The sequence below is a fragment of the Ursus arctos genome, unplaced genomic scaffold, assembly GCF_023065955.2.
Source record: "Ursus arctos isolate Adak ecotype North America unplaced genomic scaffold, UrsArc2.0 scaffold_31, whole genome shotgun sequence".
NCBI classification, from domain to species: Eukaryota; Metazoa; Chordata; class Mammalia; order Carnivora; family Ursidae; genus Ursus; species Ursus arctos.
Window position 1 is genome coordinate 15,777,649 of NW_026622997.1, and position 22,580 is coordinate 15,800,228.

Below are 22,580 nucleotides of genomic sequence, written 5' to 3' on the forward strand. Positions count from 1 at the left end.
CAGCTGTCCAATCTGGAGCCCCACCTGCATGCAATCTTTATTCTCTAGGCCGTTCCTCATCTGCTTTTCCTCTTTATCAAAATTTATTTGCACTATGTTCATTCTGTCAATGTGCTTTCCAGTGCTAGGTGCCATGAAACTATAATCTGATTGGCACTGGTAATAGGATTCTGGGATTTAACACGAAGAGAGTATCTTCAGTGAAATGATGGCTCTCATGTTGACAATCTCAGCTTCTGGGACAGGGGGAAGATCATTGCTGAAGAAGCCTATAGAATTAAGAAGCTGTAAGTAACCCCCGAGTCAATTCTCTGTACATATTTCCAGTACTCAGTCACGGTGTAGATCTAGGCCTTGTTGGGGGTACAGACAACTCAACGTAGCCCCTGGTCTCAATGAGCTTGCAGTCAAGTGGGGTGGGATGGCGAATCTTGGATGCCACCATGACTTTAAATAATCTTATTTACTCATGGTAGGTATTATCATGTGACTTTAAAGAACCAAACGTCAGAAAAATAAACTCTTTCCCCCAGGTTCTGTACACGTAGTGAGGGATGGAGTCAGGATTTGAATTCAGATCTGCTGTGGTTCTGAAGCTCATGTTCTTTTCAACATCCCAACTGCTATGGGAACAGAAGCCAAGAGGCTGGGGGCGCCTGGGTGGCACAGCGGTTAAGCGTCTGCCTTCGGCTTAGGGCATGATACCAGCGTTATGGGATCGAGCCCCACATCAGGCTCCTCCACTATGAGCCTGCTTCTTCCTCTCCCACTCCCCCTGCTTGTGTTCCTTCTCTCGCTGGCTGTCTCTATCTCTGTCAAATAAATAAATAAAATCTTAAAAAAAAAAAAAGCCAAGAGGCTGGATGAAGGAGAGAGATGCAATGCTGGGTGGGACAGGTATGGCCTGCTCTGGGGTGTAGAGAAGGGAATGAGCCTTGTGCCTCAGAGAGCTAGAGGGAGCTTTGTAGGAGACTGGGAAGTGGTGTCCAGTAAAGTCTGAAGCCACGAAGAACAACTTGTTTGTATGACAGTCTCTGGACGAGCAGAGGTCTTTTCAGGGAGGGAGAGAAGTTTAAGGAAAGGCCTAGAAATAGGAATAAAAGCATGCTGGAGGCCAAAACAAGGGGTACTTGATTAAGGGCATGAAAATTATTCCCTATGGGTCACCTGCTCTTTTACCTTATCTTCGTTCAGCCGAGGGAGGGAGGGAGGGCGGGCCAGCGCAGGAGAGGGTTCCCCTAGTCTAAGGGGCAGGAACTCTGCAAACCTGGCCTTGCCTACAGTGTTACCTGGAACCGGTGCCTCAGAGGATGGTCAGGGTCCCCAAGGTGAGGGGCTGTTTCTCAGAAGTGATGACACAGGCTGCAAGCTTCTGGGGAGGAAGGGTGAGGGAGCCAGGTGCTTCTCCCTTCCCTTTCTGGAATCCTGGCCAGTTTCAATTTACATAACACAGCTTAACCCACAGAAACAGGAGCTGGGAGGCAGGTTCTTTCTCTCTCTTTTTTTTTCTCTCTGAGACACGGAAACCTTTATTTTCTCCCTACACCACAAACCGGTGCTGTTAAATAATATTGGATAATTGCACCTGTCGTACTCCCCATATTGTGCTGAGGAAAAATAATTGCTGGTTTTCTGCTTTGCAGTTTAGCTGTGACTTCGTCATTTGACTCGGAGCATGTCATTTTCTCCCATTTTAGACTGTGTACAGTCAAACTGTGTGAAAGGACCGCGGATAGCAGCCCTGCGTGTGTGAGTGGGCGCGGGCCTCATTCAGCAATGATTTCTAATTTATACAGCATTGAAAATCCACAGCTATAAATAAACAGTTCTGACTGGCTTTGCTGCCTACTCAAGTGCTTTATTAAAAAAAAAAAAGAAAGAAAGAAAAAAGAAAAGAAAAAGAGCCACCAACTGCATGAGAGAGGAAAACAACGTCTGGGTATAGATTCTGATTTCTGACACTTGGGAGGGAGAGGCCCAGACTTGGGATGGGTTCAGGGCTCGGCCAGGTGGCCTTCTGGGAAGCCAGGCCTCCCCACTCCTCCCTCGGCCCCCTCCCACTCCCACATGCAGATGCCACGTGTTTGGGGATTACAGTATATGCAACTAACTTCCTGTTATGACAAGTATTGCAAGCGAGTAGGTGCAGAGGAGCTGAAAATAGCTTGAGAAATGTATGACCCATTTGAGGAGAGGATGGGGCTAATGGATTATTTAGGCAAACAGGGTAAGTCTTCACCCCACATTGAAAATTGGTGTTTCATATGAGATAGCAAATCTAGAACGTATGGACCAGTCCACAAGGCACTGGAGGTGCTCCTCTCTCTACCTCTGTGGATGAGAGTTTCCACCAAGCTGGGGTCCCTGGACCACCACCTTTTGTCCAGCCTTGCAGATACACACACAGTTTTGCCTTGTTAAGTAAAAGCTTTCAGATGGCCAGTTACTGCTCTGCTCTATAATCAAGAGATAGGAAGATGGGCTCAGGAAAAAACCACGTGTGTGACCTTGGGCCAGTCATTGTCCTCCTCCAAAGCTAGTGGCATACCAGAGCCAGCTCCTGTGGTCCTTTCGAGGGCCAAGTGGTTATGCATATGTCTTCCCAGCTCTGCATTCAGTGGCCTGTTGGTAGCTTGAAAAAGGTTGTGGTGGAGTGTTCCCACCATGGAATGGGCAAACACTATAAATCAGGGCCTTACAATTTTCCTTTTTCCAGAGAGTTGGTTTTTAAACATTTACCCGCACACCAATAACAGAAACTCAGTTTCTTCATTTGGAAAATGAGGACGTGATGCATTTTCTACTCATAAGATTCTCATGAGGATAAAACGAGATCATGAGGGTGAGTGCAGTTGGTCAATTACATGACCCTACACAAATATTATTGCTGATTCTCTCCCCATGTGGTTGGTGTTGTCTTCTATTAAGGACCTAGCCTTCTGGAGGCAGCAAATCCTATAGACCTCTTAATGAATGTTTATTTAGTGTATTTCATGTTTGCTGCTGGTGTTTTGTTGCTTCTCCTTTCTTAAGTTCCAGAAGAACCTGGGAGCCACCGACCTGCTGGTGTATTTGCTCAATGGGAGGCGGTTCTCGGGTATTTCTGGCATTGGAATGGATCCTGCATGATGGTCAGTCATACAGAAATTTAATTTGATTCCAGGGACAGTGAAGCCACAAATAGAATGCTGCAGGCTCATCCCAGCCAACAGCTTACTATCACTCTGCTAAGTATGCAGCCCCAGTCATCTTTGGGGTGTGGAAAATTTGGGTGATCCCCTGTGGACTTTGCATTTGGGGAATTTCCACTGTGACAACTGCTTCTGGGCTCCTGCTGAGACCAGGTGCTCTGAACACTCAAGCAGCAGCAGGTATAGTGTTCCCAGTTCAATCCCAAAAGACTAGCGGCTCAAATTAGGAAGACGGCAGGTTTCTTGGTGCCTATCCTAGGCTTCCCGGGGCTGCTTGCCCTGCTGTGGCAGTCTGCCCTCTTCTTTAACTCCTCAAGACCAGTTTTCTATTTCTGAGGTTTTCTGGTCTTGGAATGCATATGGCACAGAGCACAGTGGCCAGTCATAGAGACATCAAGGTTTGATGTGGTTCTAGGAATAGTATTTACCAAAGTTTACCCATTGTTACCAAATTTCTCCTGTATGGTGCTAGGTTGGGAAACCCAAGAACAATTTACTCTGCTGCCCACACCCAGCCCACATGGATCTGGTGACGCACCGCCAGACTCCATGCTTACCCACCAGTAGACCCTTATCATCTGTGTTTTTTACAAAATATGTCTGTAAAAAAGACCCAGAAAAACTCACTAGGAAGATCAAAGCAAGGTTTGTGAATGTGCTTGTGAATCACCTAGCCATCAGCTTTGTTAAATCATAAGCTAACTCAGCAAAGTGCTCTGTGCCAAAGCATTCTCGGGGATCCTCATAGCCACCATGTCACTTCCCGTCACTTACTCAAGTAAGATGTACATTTGTTTGATGAATTAAGCAATATTCGAATGGAAAAGATTTTGATGATGATGTCGTGAAGTCCCATATTTGGACATGCCCTGAATGCTTGCTCACAAGAGGGGTAGATTTCCCCATATTTTTTATAACTTACTTTCTCATTGCCCCAATTAATTTTTCTTCTATCAGGTGGACAGATGACTTCGGTAGCACCTATCTCCCTACACCTCTATCTAGACTGAGGAAAACAAAATGGATGAGCAGTCCATGAAAATAGCTAGTTGATGAAAATACTTGTTTTTAGGAAAGTTGGGGTCATTAAAAATGGCACAGGACTGGGAGTTAGAAGATCTGGGGGACAAATGCTATTATCTTGGCTGTGATCCTAGTTCTTTGGCCCTCATGCAGATTACTTTTCAGCTAGGTCCTTAACACCCTTCTCTGTAACATGAAGAGTTTCAGGGATCCCAAATCCCTTTCTCTCTCTAAACATTCTCTAAAGCCAAGTTTATGCGAATTTCCTTGGCTTTTGGCCAGATTTTGACCACAGAGGCCAGATGAAGGTAACAGATTCTGAGACAGCAGTTGTTGTTTTTGGCACATCCAGTAAACCTTGTAAAAAAACGAAGAGTCCCCACATTAAGCTACCTTCATAAACCCTCTTATTAAATTTAAATATCATTCCCTACCCTTTCTACCTTCCTATGTGCCTCCACCACCTCCCCAACCAGAAAAGAAAAGAAAAAAGAAAAGAAAAGAAAAAAAAGAAAAGAAAAGAAAAGAAAAGAAAAGAAAACTCTCATGTTTTCTTCCTTCTTTGTTCTTGGAAAACAGCCTGTGATCACTTCCTCTTTTTCCTTGGCTGCATCGTGTCACCTGTATGATGAAGAACGGAGAGAGACATCAGACTTCAGCATTTCTCTAATGGGTATTCTTGTGCAGGTAGACATTCAGCTTGACTTGGGAGAGTGGAAAGTCAAGGGCACTTAGCCCAAGGCAAGAGGATGTACTTTGCTGACTTCTGAAAACCTAGCACCTCTACAGAAAGGACAAGAAGCAGCTCTGTTGTCCCTGCTTGGTGCTTGGCTCATAGCTAGCCTGTTGACCAATAGTGCTGTTTGCCTTCAGGGGGTTCTGCAGGTCAGATGTGAGCCACGGATTAAGGTTGCTTTTGGCCGAGTGTTTATGGGCTGCATGCAATCCATCAAAAAACTCTTGAGGTTGTGCAAATGGAAACAAAGAGACATCAAATTAGGAAGAAATAGAGGAGTGGAGATTCACCTAATTAGGGTTCATTCCATGACCTCTCCCCAAATCAACTTAACAGCCTGAATGCGGGAGTACTGGCATATTGATTAGATTTTAGTAAGCTCATTCGAAGGGTTTTCTTCTGCTGAAATTGTAGCCCTAGATTTCTAGAATGACTTCCATTCAGCCAACAAGTTGGTACCTCTGTATTTATTGATCATAAATCTTTGCATAAACTCTGAAACTTCTAACACTGCATTAGCGCATTATCCTTCCCACTTGTTGTAAATGTTATCAATCCTACTTTGAAAACTTTTCTCAAATCAGCCTCTCCTTGACCATTCCAGAGCCCTGTTAGCTCTGACTCGGTGCCACAGCCACCTCATGCTTCTACTTTCATGCTTCACCCTTCAAATCCTGCCCCCGTCCATCAGTTATGCCCTCAAATGTCTACTACTAATTTTATTTTGCTTGAATTTCCCTCTCTGAGGCTGTAGTGACTGATGTCTTAAAGTCTCCCTCTCACACTGATTTTCTAGGACAGCCGACTACTAATCACACAGCCCTTGGGGCCATCCTATATTCATGTCTCTCAACATTTTTAAGGACAGTGCTCTCTCTTCTTCTTCTTCTACTCATCAATCCAGATACCCTCGGTCACTCCAGGGAAGCCTTACTAAGCTATCCAGCTTTTCGAGCTTCATGTCGTTTTCATTTAGGCTCTTACTTATTTTTCATTTTTGATGTGGATTCTCTCCTCCCCCATCAGGTCTTCTGTACGGTAGGTCTCTAAGTACAAATCCAGAACCTTCTCTTTGCCCGTAATAATTCTTTGCCAGCTAAATGACACATTAATTCCTTCATGTTCAAGATCTTGGGCAATGTAAACTTCTCAACTTAGTTGCCCCTGCAGTCCCTCTGAAGGCTCCTAAAACCTTCTTACCAACCCCAGGCCCTCAAATATAACTGTAATCATAACCACACTCCTTCAACCCCAGGTGTCCAGGATTGAAGAGTCCTTCTCCATTGAAGAAATACAACAGATACTGAAGGCTTAGAGACAATCAGCCCAGGAGTGGAAGTAATGGCAGAAAGTTCCTTTGTGGGAGGACAGCCTTCCCCTCCTTCCCCAGGATCAGAGTCTGCCACCTCCAACACTATGCAGCTAGATAGAGCACTAAGACATTGCCGTACATTAGAGAAGGCATCGTCCCAAAATGTGTCTCTGAGTGGACTTCCAACAGTCATTTCTTCTGTAGTGACTTACGTGGTGTGAATGTCACAGGAGTAATGGTTTTCCTTTTGTTTCTAACAGCGGGAGGTGGGTCCTTAGTCCTGAAGTCTCCTGGAGCTGAGTGGTCTCTAGGCTTCTCTGAGTCCTCAGAATTTATCTCTGACTCTGACTCCACAATACATGGCTGGAGATTAGGGAGCTGTTGATTTAGTAATAATCTTACTCAAACAAAGTTCATAACATGGATTTTATATTCTGACTGGGAAATAATGTTGTTTGTTATCCTTCTTTCCTTCATGGAAGGGCATTTTTTTCCCACTGGAATGCCTTTTAGTTAGCAGTTCGGGAGCTAAGTCCACCCCTGATTCATTTTAGTCCTTCCTTTATCCTCTGTTAGTACCGAGGAATAGAGATATTTTAGGCGAAACATTTAATGTTTGTCTTGTTTAAGATCCAAATGTTTTCTGCTGTCATGGCAAAAAAAAAAAAAAAAAAAAAAGAACCATTCTTTTAATCAGCATCACTATGGATACCATATGTAATTACATTTCTTATTATTCCAATAGTGAGAAAACAGAGTAAGTAAAAACATTATATTCACAAAGATTTACACCTATGTCTCTACAATCACGAAAGCTACTGCTGCTAGACTTTGAACTGAAAATTTGAAGAACATTTTCCTAGTTTCCATGGGTTGGCTTGGAAAAGGGGGAGAAGGCAGATGGTTGGGGAGATAGGAGGTGTTAGAAGAATGAGGTTTGAACATGAATGAGTAAAAGTTTCAGTGCAGACGTAGCAGGAAGGAGATGGAGCTGAGGTTCTGGCTGGAGAAATTCTTGTAGGAAAAGAGGCAGTGAAAGAAGGAGAAGCAATAATCCAACGTGGTCTGTGATCTGAGGGAGATGAAATTAGGACAAGAAAGGCAAAAAGGAGATATATTTCTGTTATTGACCAAATGCTGCTCCTGTGGGACCATGCTTTAGAAATACACATGGGGTCATCTCCTGGTAAGAGTCTTTTGTTATGAAATGATCAGAGACAATATGCAAGGCAGAAAAAAAAACCCTTAAATTTCTTCATGGATAAAACCAAAGAGATAGACTAGATGGCCTCTAAGCAGCTTTCAACAATAAAATTTCCCTTTAAAAAAATCTGGTCAACAGAAAATAGTATTAAAGGAAGGTTTTAATGTCCTTCTGTCCAAGTCATAGACACAAGTCACATGGTTAGACTTGAATTTTCAGCTTATGAACTCTCCTTAGGAGGGAAAGGATTTATGGTCTCAGGCCCTGACAAAGGATAGCCTGAATCCCTGCACATGTCCCTCAGGAATGTTAGCAGAGGGGTCATGGGTCAGAGATAAGCTGATTGCCTCTCCAGCCACATCTATCTAGAAGAGGCCCTGCCATGTGGGCCTGGCACTACGCTCCTTTTTGTGCCTGATATATCCTGTGGGTTGTGTTTCTCTTCCTGAGGAACTCGTGTCTTGATGTCAGCATTCTTGTGTCTTGTCAAGGAAAAGAGAGAAAGAAGAAAAAAAGAAAGCAACAGAAAGAAAGGAAGAAAGGAAGAAAGAAAGAACACTCAGTACTCAAGTGGCAGACAGACAAGGAAGCCTATCCTGGAACCCCTTGACAGCCCCTTTCTCCCAATCAGGGTGGAAAGAATGTGTCTGGGGCATCCCTAGGTGCTTAGACATGGTGGACCAAGCTTCCAATGATCTTCCAGACACTGCTTCCCCTTGCCTGATTCTGCTATTGTTGGAAATCTATGTTCCATCTAACTATGCCCCCAAAATAGAAATTGAATCTTTCCTGGTGAGTATCTGGTCCCAGTAAGTGACCCTGTGCTTGTCCAGCCCTCTGTCCTATGACACATAAAAGCTAGCACAGGGAAGGGGGGGGAAGATAGTGACAAGTTAGGCATGGTGGCACTCTGGAAACTCTCGAGAACCACAGCATCTTCTTGAGGACCAGCAGGACCTTCCGGAGGGCCTGACAGCTTTGTCTCCCTGGTATACAGGGCCAGATCCATGCATCTGCGTACTCCTGAAGGATGTCACCCATTGTCCAAGTTCACATTTGATTATTGGCATCATCTCTTATTACTGCCCTTCTCTCTCCTCTCTGACAGGACACACAAGGAGGTAGAAAGTCTGTAGACATTCAGTGAGCGTGACCATCCCTGCCAGAGACCAGTAGCATCAGAATCTTTGGGTGTACGCATTAGAAGGGAGGAACCCCACACCGTACCTTAGCTCTACTGAATGAGAACCTACATTTTAACAAGAGCCTCATTTTAACAAGATTTGGAAGCACAGACAAGTTTGGGAAGCACTACTCTGAGATCCTGAGATCATGGCTCTTGACACTAACTACAAATTAAAATAACTGGACAGCTTTTAAAAATATCAATGCCAAGTCCCCATCTCCACAGATAGGGATTCAGTTGGTCTGGGGTAGACCTGAGAATTAGTATTTTTAAAGCTCCCCCAGTGATTCTACAATGTGGAGTAAAGGTTAAGGGCTATTACTAGAGAGATACTTGCATATTAGATGGGTCTTGACTGATATTTCTTGACCACTTGGTACTTAGCTGGTAATTCCTAACCAGACCACATAGTGTCTCAGGATTTCAGAAGCAGAGATTCCAATTAACTCTAGCCTCAATTAGCCTGACCTCCTAATTTTTCTCAAACTGCTCCCCCTCTGTCAATTTGCACTCAGTTATGTGACTGCTGCTTTTCATTGCCTTCAGCTGGGGAAACTGGTAGGTGATGCATACAATCGAAGGAGAGGATGGGATACCCACATAGGAAAGGTTACTGATTTTTGAGAAGGGAGAATGAGATTAATAGCAATGAATCCTATGTGCCAGGCCCTGTTTTGGTCACTTGATACTTCTCAAGTCATTTATCTCCAGGATGTCAGGAGGGGGTTGTTAGTGTTACCTCCATGATGCACAAGGAAAACTGGAACACAAAGATAGTAAGTGCCTTGCTCAGTGTCATTGGTCTACCAATAGTAGGACCAAGGTTGGAACCCAGGCAGCCTGGCACAGAATTTTTCTCCTAATCACTGCCTCCCACAGCATCACCAAAGCACTCCTTAGAATTGTGCTGTCATCCAAGAAAGTTCAGGTGTGTAAAGAGGTGACAAAGTAGGGTTACTCCTGGATTTGGACAGAAGAGGTGGCTGCTTACATGTCTCCATAGATTCAGAACAGGTTTGCAGAGGAACTCAGAGATAGAAGCACACGATTGATTGTCCGCGCCTCGACAATGCTAAACTACATGCACGCTCGCATGGCAGGCATTCACCAGGGCTGTCCTAGGCCAACTAGCATGGATGGTCACCCAACTTAGAGGTCATCCCATCACCGAGAAGTTGAAGTATATTGACACAGCTTACACGGTTGGTTTGTGGCCGGGTGAGAGACATACCCTGTTTTTTAAAATTTCTATTCCAGTGTCCTTCCCCCTATTTTTCACTACCTGTCCTAACAAGCATCTCTTTTTCAACAGCTCTCCAACTAGTATACCATAGCATCACCATATATGCTCCTTAAACTCTCTGCCCAATACTTTCATCTTTAACCATTATAGTCACTCCTTGATGATTGTCTTCAGAAGCCCTGTGCACCAAGTCCCATTAGTGCCTAGAGAGAAGAGCCCTTAGATACCCTCTGTCTGCATTGATTGATCCACTGGTAAGCTACTGGAAATGGGAGAGTCAAAGATGGATAAGGCACACTCTTAACCCTTAAGAACTCAGGGTCTTGTGTAAAAACAAATCTCTGTGCAGACCATAGAAGGCTTCCTGGAAGAGGTGAGTTGATATGATTAAGTGGGTGTGAGACAGACAAAGACTGGGGGATGTGAGAGACTGAAGCCCACAGAGGGGAGGGACAACAACAACGTATAAAGAAAACAAGTAATTTGGTGGTTCTGCTGGGGCACACATTTAGACAACAGAGAGCAAAAGCCATGACGGGGACTGGTTCACAGAGCCCCTCCTGTGTCATTCCAAGAGTTTGGACTTTATCTGTAAACTGGGGAAGGCTGAAAGTGTTTTAAGCAGAATAAGACACAGGAAAATGTGCTCACATAGATAGCTCTGTTTAGTTTTAGGCAATTTTAAGTGGTTACTGCAACTGAGATGTTAAGTGATCTAATGTCTCTTATAATTCTTACTAGACCATTTGTAATTACGATCCATTTACAACTTAACCCACTTATGATCCTATTCTGATGCTATTTAGGACTTTTAACCCAGTCTATTCTTTCAGGAGTTAAAATCTAGGCAGAGGAGAGGGACGCACGGCCACCTATGTGTCTGTCACTCACAGGAATGTTCACATGTGCACGTGTGTGGGTCTACATGTTGATGCTAGCCTATTTGCTCGTGGGGACCTAATTGTAGTGAAAACCTGGATGTAGCTCTTAACCAATGAAGCTTATTTAAAAGAGCTTTGTATTGGAAATAATCTTAAATTTGGTGAAAATTTTTTTAATTCAACATAGTCACTGTAGAGTAACAACTTATTCAAGATTGTTTAATTCAATACAATTGTTTAAAATAGTTACTGTTCTGTAAGCTCTGAGTAATCATGTTTTTCTCTGCAAATTTCAAATGGATTGGTTTCTTCCTTCTTTCTTCCTTTTTTTTTTTTTTTTGGTATAGATTTGGGAAAGGCATCAAAAATCCTTACCAAGAACTTCAAGGAGCCATACTAGTTAGAATTAGATGTCAACACATCTGAAATGTCAACACATTTTTTTTTCTCTCCTCTGGATAATTTCCTGTGATTTGGAATCCTGATTTTGGGAGTAAATTTTAGTATTCCGTGTTTTAAGTGTTTGCTTTCAAGGATAGTGCCTTTGAGATTTCCAACCAGTTACATTCTCCAAGAGTAGCAAACATGTGAAAAAGCCAAGTGGCATGCTTATTTCTCCAGGGTCTCATTTTCCTCCCAGAAATATACACTCTTATGAAACTGTTGTGGTTTTTGTTGTTGTTGTTGGTGGTGGTGGTTTTTTTGTTTTGTTTTGTTTTGTTTCGTTTTGTTGCATACACGGGCTTATGTTTTCACACCAGTTCATAGATTGGGTGCAAGATGCCATTTGTGCCATTTCTATTTTGATAGAACAGAATGGCATGTGGGAGTGTGATGTGGGGACTGTCTGTGACTCTTGCTTCCTTATATACAAAATCAGGGTATGCTTCTTGCACTTCCCTTAGGGGAGGGAAAAATCATGATTATCTTGCAACCTGACTTTTTGATGGCTACTTTTCCAACAAGATAATATTCTGGGAGTGGGGTGGTGGGAGAAGCAAGAAGGAGAATAAAATCTTCCATTTTAAAACCAGCTGAGTTAAGGTTTTTTTGTGTTTTTTGTTGTTGTCGTTGTTGTTTTTAAGAAGCAACGTGGTTACAACTACCTATAATTAGAAAGCTTAGCTTGCTGACATATTCACTTTGCCCAAGACCCTGTTTAAATCAGAATTCCCATCTCAAGTATAGGATGTGATTTTATCTGGTAAATGTTTTACTAAGGGTTGAGAAGCAACCTAATGGCAGAAGAATGGGAAATCATCTGGGAAGGCACTGTTGAGGTTGGAAGAACGAAGAGGGTCATCTGGACCCCTGTCCTTCAAAAAAAGATACCTTGACACGTAATAGCTTGTATCCCTCAGTCCCTCACTTACGGGAGGAAGACCCTGAGTTCGTTTTTTTCACGCTGGGGATGGTGACACCCTGCTCTCTGGCTCCTGAGCTCTCTAAACAAGATTAGTTTTAGTCTTGAAGGTAAATGAGGTATTGTTTGGGGGAGGAGGGGATATCATTTGATGGGGTCCTTTGAGAAAATTCGAACTTCCCCCAGGCTTTCCCTTTGCCTACTTTGGTAGGACCTGTCTGAATCCTTTGCACAAAGGCATTAAGCATCACTGCCTTCTGCTTTTGGACTAGTTTCTCCTTCTGTTTCTAGGAGGAGTAGAGAAAGTGTAAGGAAGGTATGTCTCTGTAGGTAAAAGAGAAATAAACTGACCCCATTTCCAGTAGTTGACCTTCTCTCCAAGTAGATAGATGCCGGCACAAAAGATGTAGCTGAGAGAGAAGAAGGCTGTTAGACCCACCGGGCTGAGTTTGGCAAACACAGGATATACCCACGTACCCGTCTCAGAGTAGATCCATAGGACCCTGCAGAAAATGACAAGTCACAATAATTAGGACAGCGGGGGCGGGTTGGTGGTGGAGCCATTTTATCCTCAAGATCAATGGGGTTCTGGAGCCCAGGCAGATGAAAAGAAGCCATGGGGATCATTTGTCAACAGCTGAGGTGTTCCACAAACCTACAGAAGTGATTTTTTTCTGGATAAATAGACTTGATTCAAAGAGACACCCTCTTTCATAAGCTGGGCCTGGCTATTTTACCTAATCCATTAAAATTCAATGTTGGTGAAAGAATATGGGAGAACATCAAACACATCATCAGCCAAAGAGAGTATGTGAGGACGTGAATTATTCCTTTCCCTGAGAGGTCTGACCTGCTGAGACATTGAACTTGCTAAGATGGCATCATTCACTGGCTCTCAGCCAGATGAGTGGGGTTTGCTTTTCTTTTCGTTTTTTTTTTTTTAAAGATTTTTAATTTATTTATTCGACAGAGATAGAGACAGCCAGCGAGAGAGGGAACACAAGCAGGGGAAGTGGGAGAGGAAGAAGCAGGCTCATAGTGGAGGAGCCTGATGTGGGGCTCGATCCCAGAACGCCGGGATCACGCCCTGAGCCAGAACGCCGGGATCACGCCCTGAGCCGAAGGCAGACGCTTAACCGCTGTGCCACCCAGGCGCCCCCTGGGGTTTGCTTTTCTGTACCTAAGAGTCAGGTGTAGCTTTTCGTTAGCCCTCTGAGTCTGATGGGGTAGAAGGGACAGAGATTGAGCATTATTGCTCTATTACAATATGCCTTTAAGAGGTAGGAGGGGTTTAACTGTCAGCCGTGATTTCAGTTCGTGAATATAGCCATGGATAGAGTGTTCGGTAGGAAAAGATGGATTTACAGGAGGCTCAGATCTTGCTCATGTGAGGATAGAATAGAAGTCATTTCTGGAAGCCAAGGGAAGGAAAAGAAATGCTAGGAGAGGAGCCACAATGTCTAAGCAAAGCCTGCAAATGCTGTATGCTGGAAACCAAATGCACTGGAAGATGCCAAAATCTGAAATAACTTTTAAAATTAAATATGGGGAAGATGATGTATCAACTACAGTTTATAATTGGTTAAGAGGACAGAATCTGGAACCAGCCTTCTGTGATCCAAATCCTAGTTCTGCCACCTATTAGCTGTCTTACCTTTAGCAATTTATTCAGCCCTTCTGTCCCCTGCCTTCATGTGAGAAGTGGGGGGTGTAAACAGCATACATATTATAAAGCTATCGTCAAGATTAAGGGAGTTAACACATCGCAAATAAAATAGTGCCTGGCCCATTGTGATCATTTAATAAGCTACTCTCTTCTTAGAGATGGCACAGAGGGGTCCTAGCAACTTTCTTTTTTTTTTTTTTTTTAATAATGATTTTTTATTATATTATGTTAGTCACCATACAGTACATCCCCGGTTTTCGATGTAAGGCTCGATGATTCATTAGTTGTGTATAACACCCAGTGCACCATGCAATATGTGCCCTCCTTACTACCCATCACCGGCCTATCCCATTCTCCCACCCCCCTCCCCTCTGTAGCCCTCAGTTTGTTTCTCATAGTCCATAGTCTCTCATGTTTCATTCCCCCTTCTGATTACCCCCCCTTTCTTTATCCCTTTCTTCCCCTACTGATCATTCTAGTTCTTATGTTCCATAGATGAGAGAAATCATATGATTTCTTTCTCTGCTTGACTTATTTCACCTAGCAACTTTCTTTGAGGCTCGTTGTCTCTTGTAACAATTAGGATAGGCTAGGTCATGTTTCAGAAACACCATTCAAATTTGGATACCTCAAGTAATCAAGAGAGTTCAGAGGGAAGAATAAAATTTTGAGCTTAATTAAACTTTCAGAAATCCAAGTGTAGTCTCAGTTGTTTCAAATACTTCAGATTTGTCTGATGCTTGTGGAAGTGACAAGGACTAATACGAGGTCAGGACTGGCGTGAGCAAGAGAGGCACCTACAGTATGAAGTTTAAGAAGCCATGTCTGTATATCAAAGGACACGGTCAATAAATTGAAAAGGAAACCTATGGGCTGGGAAAAAACATTTTCAAATCATATACCTGATAGAGGGTTAATACCCATAATAGACAAAGAACTCCTCCAACTCGACAACAGCAAGAAAAAAACCCAGACAACCCAATTAAAAATGTATAACAGACTCAAGAGACATCTTTCCAAAGAAGAGATACAAATGGCCAACAAACACATGAAAAGATACTCAATATAATTTATTATTAGGGAAATGCAAATCAAAACTACAATGAGATACCACTTCACATCCATTAGGATGGCTACTATCAAGAAAATATCAAGTGTTGGAGGGCTTGTGGAGAAATTGGAATCCTTATGCACGGTTGGTAAGTACATAAAACAGTTTAACTGCTATGGAAAACAGTGTGGCAGTTACTCAAAAAATTAAACATAGAATTACCATATGATCTAGAAATTCTACTTCTCTATATATTCCCAAAAGAATTGAAAGCAGGAACTCAAAGAGATATTCGTATACCTCTGTTCATAGCAGCATTATTCTCCATAGCTAAACCATGGAAACACCCAAGTGTCCATCCATGGATGAAAGGATACATAAAATGTGGTATAGATATACAATGGAAAATTATTAAGCCTTACAAGGGCAGGAAATTCTGACACATGTTACAACATGAATGAACCTTAAGGATATTATGTTAAATGAAATTAGCCAGTCACAAAGAACAAACTATTCTATGAGTCCACCTGTACGAGGTACCTAGAGTCATCAAATTCATAGAGACAAAGTAGAATGGTGGCTGTCAGGGCTTGTGGGAAGGAGGGAATGGGGATTTACTGTTTCACATGTACAGATTTTGCAGGCCCCTGGGTGGCTCAGTCAATTAAGCATCTGACTCTTGATTTTGGCTCAGGTCATGATCTCAGGGTTGTGAGATCGAGCCCTGAATTGGGTTTCATGTTAAGCCTGGAGCCTGCTTGAGATTCTTTCTCTCTCTCCCTCTCCCTTTGCCCCTCCCCACCCCACACACATCTAAATAAATAAATAAATAAAATTACTTCTTTAAACAGACTTTGCTAGGTTCCTCCCTGTCTGCCTCACCTAGTTCATATTACACTGTGCTTCTCTATGGTGATACATCCATTCCTGGAGCAGACTCCCTGTCTAAATTCTTTCTGGCAATTGGGGGAAGGTCAAAGTTTCTTCTTGAGTCTTCTGTTTCTTAAAAATAATGAGCCTAAAATAGTCCTCACGCCAAAGAGACACATTTTGGGTGGAACTTTTGCTCCCCTACCTTACCATTATGACGAACATTGGAATTCTGTGAGATGTGCATCTCAAGGGCACGTACCTCGGAAGGAGAGCATAGCACTTGTCTCCTGCATGGCCGCTTCTCATGACAGGCCAGGAAAGGTATGAGGGACAGAAAGTAAATCCCCAAGGAGCTGGGACTAGGAGTTTGGGGTCAACACGGAGATCTGAATGCACTCCAAATGGATTGTTTTAATTAGTTCACTTTGTTTACTTTATACACTAGAAATTAGGGCTTCCCAGTTTCCATGCCCATTTATATAAGATAGTCGGCAAATAAGAACATTCCCCTAGAGGCCTGGAAAGTTTCTCTTTATTTACTTCATTTTTGTTTCCTTCAGCATAAGGTTCCACAAAGGAAAGTTCCTGAGGTAAGTTAATGAAGTCTATAGTTTCACAGAGAAAGTGCAAAGAAAGTTAAAGGTGTGTTAACTGTCAGCGGAAAAGTAATGGAAACAAATAATGGTATCAGGCAAGAGGGCAATTATTTAATGAGGGGCAGCGAGCGAGATGCCTGGATGAGGGGACGCTCATACTCAGGTGGGATCACTTCTTTTTATTTTTTTAAAGATTTATTTATTTATTTATTTAATTTGAGAGAGAGAGAGCATGAGCAGGGGGGAGAGGCAGAGGGAGAGAGAGAGAAGCAGACTCCCCACTAAGCAAGGAGCCTGATGCAGGACCCCATCCCAGCACCCCAAGATCATGACCTGAGCCAAAGGCAGATGCTTGACCCAGACATCCCTGAGATCACTTCTTTATGGCTTGCCGGAATATATGTTGAAAGGAGTTGGGGGAGAGGGAGAGAGAAAAAGAAGAAGGAAGCAGATTTCGAGGAGGGGAGGGAAGAAGGGAGGGAGAAAGGGAGGGAGGGAATGGAAGACGAAGGCCAAAATGGAATCCGTCACTGTGTTCTTAGTCAATGTCCGCTCTTCCCCAGCCCCACGTAGGATGCCATGAATCCACATCTAAATGTTCGTACACCGCACTCCACTCCAGGCTTCTTCATCTGCAAGGGTTTCTATAACTGTCTACTTGCTGGGCTTTCTTGCATCCTTCAATCCACTTCCATACCATAGGCTACTAGTAATACGGTAATCTTTCGAAAAGAGAAATCTGCTCCTGGCACTCCCCTGCCTCCAGGGGATCCCCACCAGTACCTTAGGAAAATACCCAAGCTCCTCTACCCAGCCCGCCTGGCCATGCTCTGCCCCCGTCCACCTTCAGATCTACAGCTCATCCATATTGGACCCTTTTCTGTTTTTTCAATGAACCAAGCTCCGCAGCTCTGGGCCTTCAGTCATGCTGTTGTCTCTGCTTGGAACACCTCTGACATTTTCACCTCCCAAGACACACTTCTCCTTGCTTTGTGTCTGGCTGAACCACACACATGCTTCAGGTCTCAGCTTTAAAGTCAGTTTCTCTAGAAAAGATTTTGCAAAGACCCTGTAACGCTCATTCAGTTAGGTTCTTATGCCACGTACTTCCTTTACCATGAACTTACCCTTGTGGATTATTGGACTGTCTTTCTCAGTAGCCAAGAATGGGACAGGGATTGTATCTATAATGCACATCTGTTTCCCAAGTGCCAGGAAGATGGCAAGTTCTTTAGATCTTTATTTTTTTAAATTTCATTTATTTAAAATTTTTTATTATGTTCCGTTAGCCACTGTACAGTATACATCATTAGTTTTTGACGTAGTGTTCCATGATTCATTAGTTATGTATAACACCCAGCGCTCATCACCACACGTGCTGTCCTCAATACCCATCACCCTGTTACCCCCTCTGCCCACCCCGCCCCCCTCTGAAACCCTCAGTTTGTTTCCCGTGGTCCATAGTTTCTCGTGGTTCATCTCCCTCTCTGATTTCTCCCCCTTCAGATTTCCTTCCCTTCCCCTATGGTCCTCTGTGCTATTGCTTACGTTCCACATATGAGTGAAACCATAAAATACCATTGGCATTTTTCAAGGAGCTGAATCAAACAATCCTAAAATTTGTATGGACCCAGAAGAAACCCTGCATTACCAAAGGAATGATGAAAAAGAAAAACAAAGCTGGGGGCATCACGTTGTCTGACTTCAACCTCTATTACAAAGCTGTGATCATCAAGACAGCATGGTATTGGCACAAAAGCAGACACATAGACCAACAGAATGGAATAGAAAACCCAGAAATGGACCTTCAACTCTATGGTCAACTAATCTTTAGATCTTTAAATGAATGGCTCCTTGGAGCGGTTCGTTCTAGTGGCACCTATGGTTCTCTTTAATTGCTGTTCACTGCAGCTGCTTAGACAGCTCTCGGCTGCCCGATCCCCCAAGAACACCACAGCCTCTGAAACCCGGGAGATGGACCCATGGCCTTCCAAAATCTAGTTAACCTATTGCTCACTTCGTTAACACTTTGAAGAGGCCAATAATTCTGTCCCTCAATTGAGAGAGCAATTTTATATGTCCTTCTAGAACCTTCTGCCATGTAAATCTATGTGAGTCAGGCTGGGCACTCACAGATGGGCAGCCAAAAATTAACATTTTATAGTTTTCTCCTCCTAAATCTTGTAGCATCCAATGGTTACCATAAAATTTGTATTTTCTGTGTCTTATCAGTACAGCAACAATGGACGTCTTTCCATTGTTAGGGACCAGTAGGGAACAAGGGGTTTGGTGAGCTTTCTGCATATAATTCTTAAAGTGCTAACACTCAAGCTGTATCTCCCTAGCCCAGCAGAATAATAGAATTAAAGGACCCCCTGGCCCCATATTTTCATGCCGACTTCCTACAGAAGTGCGTGAGATGGTCATAGTTGCGTCCGAGGCTAGAAGGCAAGCACAACCTGGATTCACATTTTGTCAGTAAATTCAACAAGTTAGCAGACTTCCTACAGTGAAAATGTCCTTGACAATGGCTGGGACCTGGTGATTCCTTAAGGTAGGGACTGAGCCTATTGCTGCCTTTGCTATGCAGGGCCATGTCACCCCTCTGCTCACCTGCCCTCTTAGGCTTTGCACTCACCCCTGCCAACAGCTCCCAGTCACACATGAGCCACCAACTTTAAGCTACAAAGATGACTCCTGGACTTTTCCGGGTTTCTACCACCTGATCAATTTTTGCTACTTTGCTGCCCCCTTGCCCCTCGTGCCCCTTAGATGAGGGCATTGACCCAGCATTCACTTTCTGCTTCTCTCTCTCTCCCTCTCTCCCCGTCTCCCCCCTCCCTCCCTACCTCCCACTCCTACTTTCTTCCCTCCCTCTCTGTCCCCCCTTCCCTCTCTCTCTCTCCTCAGCAACCTCATCCCACCAGGAGGGTTCACTCCCTGGATCTCCACTGTAATCACCTCTTTTGGGAAGCCCAGGTCTGAATGTCCAAACGGAAGTTTCTCTAGGCAAGTGGTTCTCAACCTTGGCTGAAGATTAGAATTGCCATGGGGGCTTTAAAAATCCCAATGCTCAGGACATATCCTAAACCAATTAAACCAGAATGGGACCCAGATACGGGATTCTAAATGGAGTCTCTTACTTATACCCCCGAACTATTTTTTTGCTTCTCTTAGTGCAACCACCATCTTCCCAGTCCAACAGCCAAAAATTCATAGAATTGTCTTTGATTTTTTTATTTGCCCACGACATGCCAGTTAATCCACAAAACTTGTTCTGCTCTTTCCACACTGTGTCTCAGGGCTGCCCTCCATCCTGCTGGTACCGAGGTATCATTCTTCAGGTTGGTATTGTTTCTAATTTCTGCAACAGGAGCTAAGGTTTGCACAGGAGGTATGAGGAGGGCAGATGGCCACATCCTCTCCCCTGCTTTGTGCTTCCAGTCTGCATCTTGGCTGGCCCAGGCTCCAAATGCTGATAATAAGGGGAGGGGGGTTGTGTGGCATTTTTATATGTATTTCATATATTAATGAACCTAGGGGCTAAGGAGTACTTCTGTGGAAAATGGGGCTGGGATTCTGATCTCAAGATTCGAGGTTGTGCAACTCTGGTGCGTCCAGACAACCCTAGATGAAGGTTGTATTTATACCCAGGAAGGGGCAGCAGGGGCTCTCGGCAGGAATTCACCATAATGCATGAGTGGAAGTAGGAGATGATCTGGGAACTCAGCTCCATGCATTCCTCTGGCAGTTTTTAATGTATTCTGGAGGTAAGATATCTATATGCATAGTACACATGTAAGTGTGTATGTAAATGGATGCACAGATTTAGAGGATTGCTACACCAGAGGGTCCAGGCTGCTTTGATGTGGGAGCCTGCCCAAGTGAGCACAGTACAGAAGAAAGGAATGATCTCTCATGCTTCATAGGAATGCAGTTGAGGAGCGACTTTACAAATATCTCCCCCACTGCTGGATGATAGCTGCATATCTGCGTGATGCTTGTCCTCGGCATGCAATGCCTTACCCACTAATAGAGACACCTATGGCACCTTCGGACTTCTGCTCTACCGAGCGCAGGGTAGTGGGGCACTAGCAGGCCAGCTGGGGCTGTTGTGGCTGGTAGCATCGTTCTACTGACGCAGGGCACTAGTGGGCAACAGCAGAGTGGCTCAGCAACGGGGCAAGCTGCACTAAAAGTGGAGCCAGGCAGAGACATTGGGCACAGGGGTCTAGGTATCCTTTCAGTCTGCTTAGGTGGAAAACATCGGCAGGTGTGAGCACTCGTGCGTGTATTAGAACTCTTAGAGAAGAGGGTCCTGGAGGCCTGGGCCACCTGCAGCTGGGGAAGGGATACTCTGAGCACCCAGGCAGGGCTGACCCTGGAGCTATGACATAACCATGGACCAAGAATAGGTCATGGGGATTAAACTCCATGGTAAGAATATTCCAGCTAACTTTTATTTGTTATTTTACTCTATTTTGCTTCCCACGTCTTGCTGCTCCAATCCATTTTAAGCACCATTGTCAAGACAACCTTTTGCCAACATAATTCTCCGGCCATGTTACTACTAGCTCTCACTTTCCCTCCTTCTGTAGAAACAAAAAGCAACCACCAAACCTCACATTGTCTACACTGGGTCTAACCTCTAGCCTGCTGTCAGTAAGCCTCTGGGGGTGGGCAGTTCTTGGACCATGTCCTATTAGCCTGGATCACCAGCAGGTTCGGCGGCAGCGAGGTGCCGATCATTGCTCTGCCGTGGTCTGTGCTCTCTTGGCCTTGGGACCGTGCTCTGCGGTTCACTTTCTCTCACTTCTGCCGCTGCAGCCCCCTAGTCCTTCCAGGCCTGGATCCAACACGCACCTTCCTGAAGCCCTTCCCACACCACCCTGTCAGATGTAACCGCTGCCTCCTCTGTGTTCCTGGGCCTCCTTGTATTTGCTAAATGTCATCCCTCCCCATCTTGTGTTCTTATAACACAGGGCTCATGCCCCCTTGGTAAGTACAACCCCCCCATAGGCTGGCGCTTGGCCTGACAGCACTTGGCTTTTCCCAGCAAGACTAGCCCTGTGTTAAGGCAAATATTTGTTCAACAAGACAGTGAATCAGAGCCGGCTGTAGGAACGTTTCTGTTTTCCTGCTCCTCACCAAGAAGCTCAGAGAGAGCGAGGTGAGGTGTTTAGGGGTGAGAGAGACGGGAGCGCGGAGCAAGCTGCAGTATTTATAGGTGAGTCATGCTTCCCAAAGGAAATGAAAGATTTGCAGTTATTACTAACTCACAAAGCTTTGTTTTCCCACTTACGAGCCAGCCCTCCAATCTGGCAATCTGAAAAATGACAAAAATCAAGTGCCACATGGAGGCAGTCCCCACAGTCTTGGTGGCTATTTTTAGGTCGTTGTCACGTGGTTTCGGCCGGTCAGTGCTTCTCCAGCTCAGAGTTACCGCCGTTTTTCTGACTCATGGTTGTTTCTCACGCTCGCTCTGGCCTCGGCCCATGTTCTTTACCTCATTCCTGCTACGGCTGGTTCCCTATTTGACCATGCAGACTGGCGTGTGTAACAGCTGGCCCGCGGCCACTCCCCGGAAACAGCCCCACGGACGTGCACGCTTTGTGGAGCTCCGTCGCCGGCCATCTGTGGCTGTGAGGGCCCCCGGGCCCCCCAGCCTCGCGGAAGGGTAGAGGCCGCGGGCCGCGGAGTGCGGGCTCCCACCGCCGGCGAGGATGGGCACAGGTAGGGCAGCCTGGGTCCGTGGGGCGGCATACAGGCGTCATTGCTTCGTTCTAGCAGAAACGGAGCCCAAGGCGCCGAATGCTGACTTAGGACTTCGTCCAGAATAAGGAGGTCCAAATCCCAAACCACTTCAGCTCCCCGCCGGGGCCCACCAGTCCCGTTCCAGCTGGTGACAGGTCTCCGTCCCCTCCCTCCCCTTGCTCCAATCCAAGCACAGAGCTGGGAATCAGGATATCAGGGAAGTTTTTCAACCATAGAAATGACGTTACGCTTTTTTGCATCCCCCCCGCCCCCCGCATTTCACAGAGTGTGTTTTGCACAAACGGGGAACTGAGCAAATACCTAGCCTTGTGGATACCGCGGGGAGTGACCTGCGTTTGGAAATAGGAGCCCTGAGTGTAAGTCCCAGCGCTGATTTTCCCCAGCCCTGTGACCATGGGCGTGTCACTTAACAGCGGAGGCTCGACGTCTCCAAGGCTGGGTGACCTTCATCTCACCTCCACCACTCACCCTCTCTCTTTC

At 44.8% G+C, this 22,580-nt stretch overlaps 1 protein-coding gene across 1 annotated transcript in view; it reads right to left on the reverse strand.

Annotated features, from left to right (window-relative positions):
* Positions 1-1,842: 1,842 nt before the first annotated feature.
* Positions 1,843-22,580, reverse strand: part of ADTRP (androgen dependent TFPI regulating protein) — a 65,795-nt gene continuing 45,057 nt past the window's right edge. Inside the window, exons 5-6 of the mRNA XM_044388746.3 lie at positions 12,491-12,642; positions 1,843-4,835 (exon numbers count right to left, since the gene is read on the reverse strand). Coding sequence (XP_044244681.2) covers positions 4,801-4,835; positions 12,491-12,642 — 187 coding nt within the window. The 3' untranslated portion in view covers positions 1,843-4,800. The remainder of the gene's footprint in view (positions 4,836-12,490; positions 12,643-22,580) is intronic.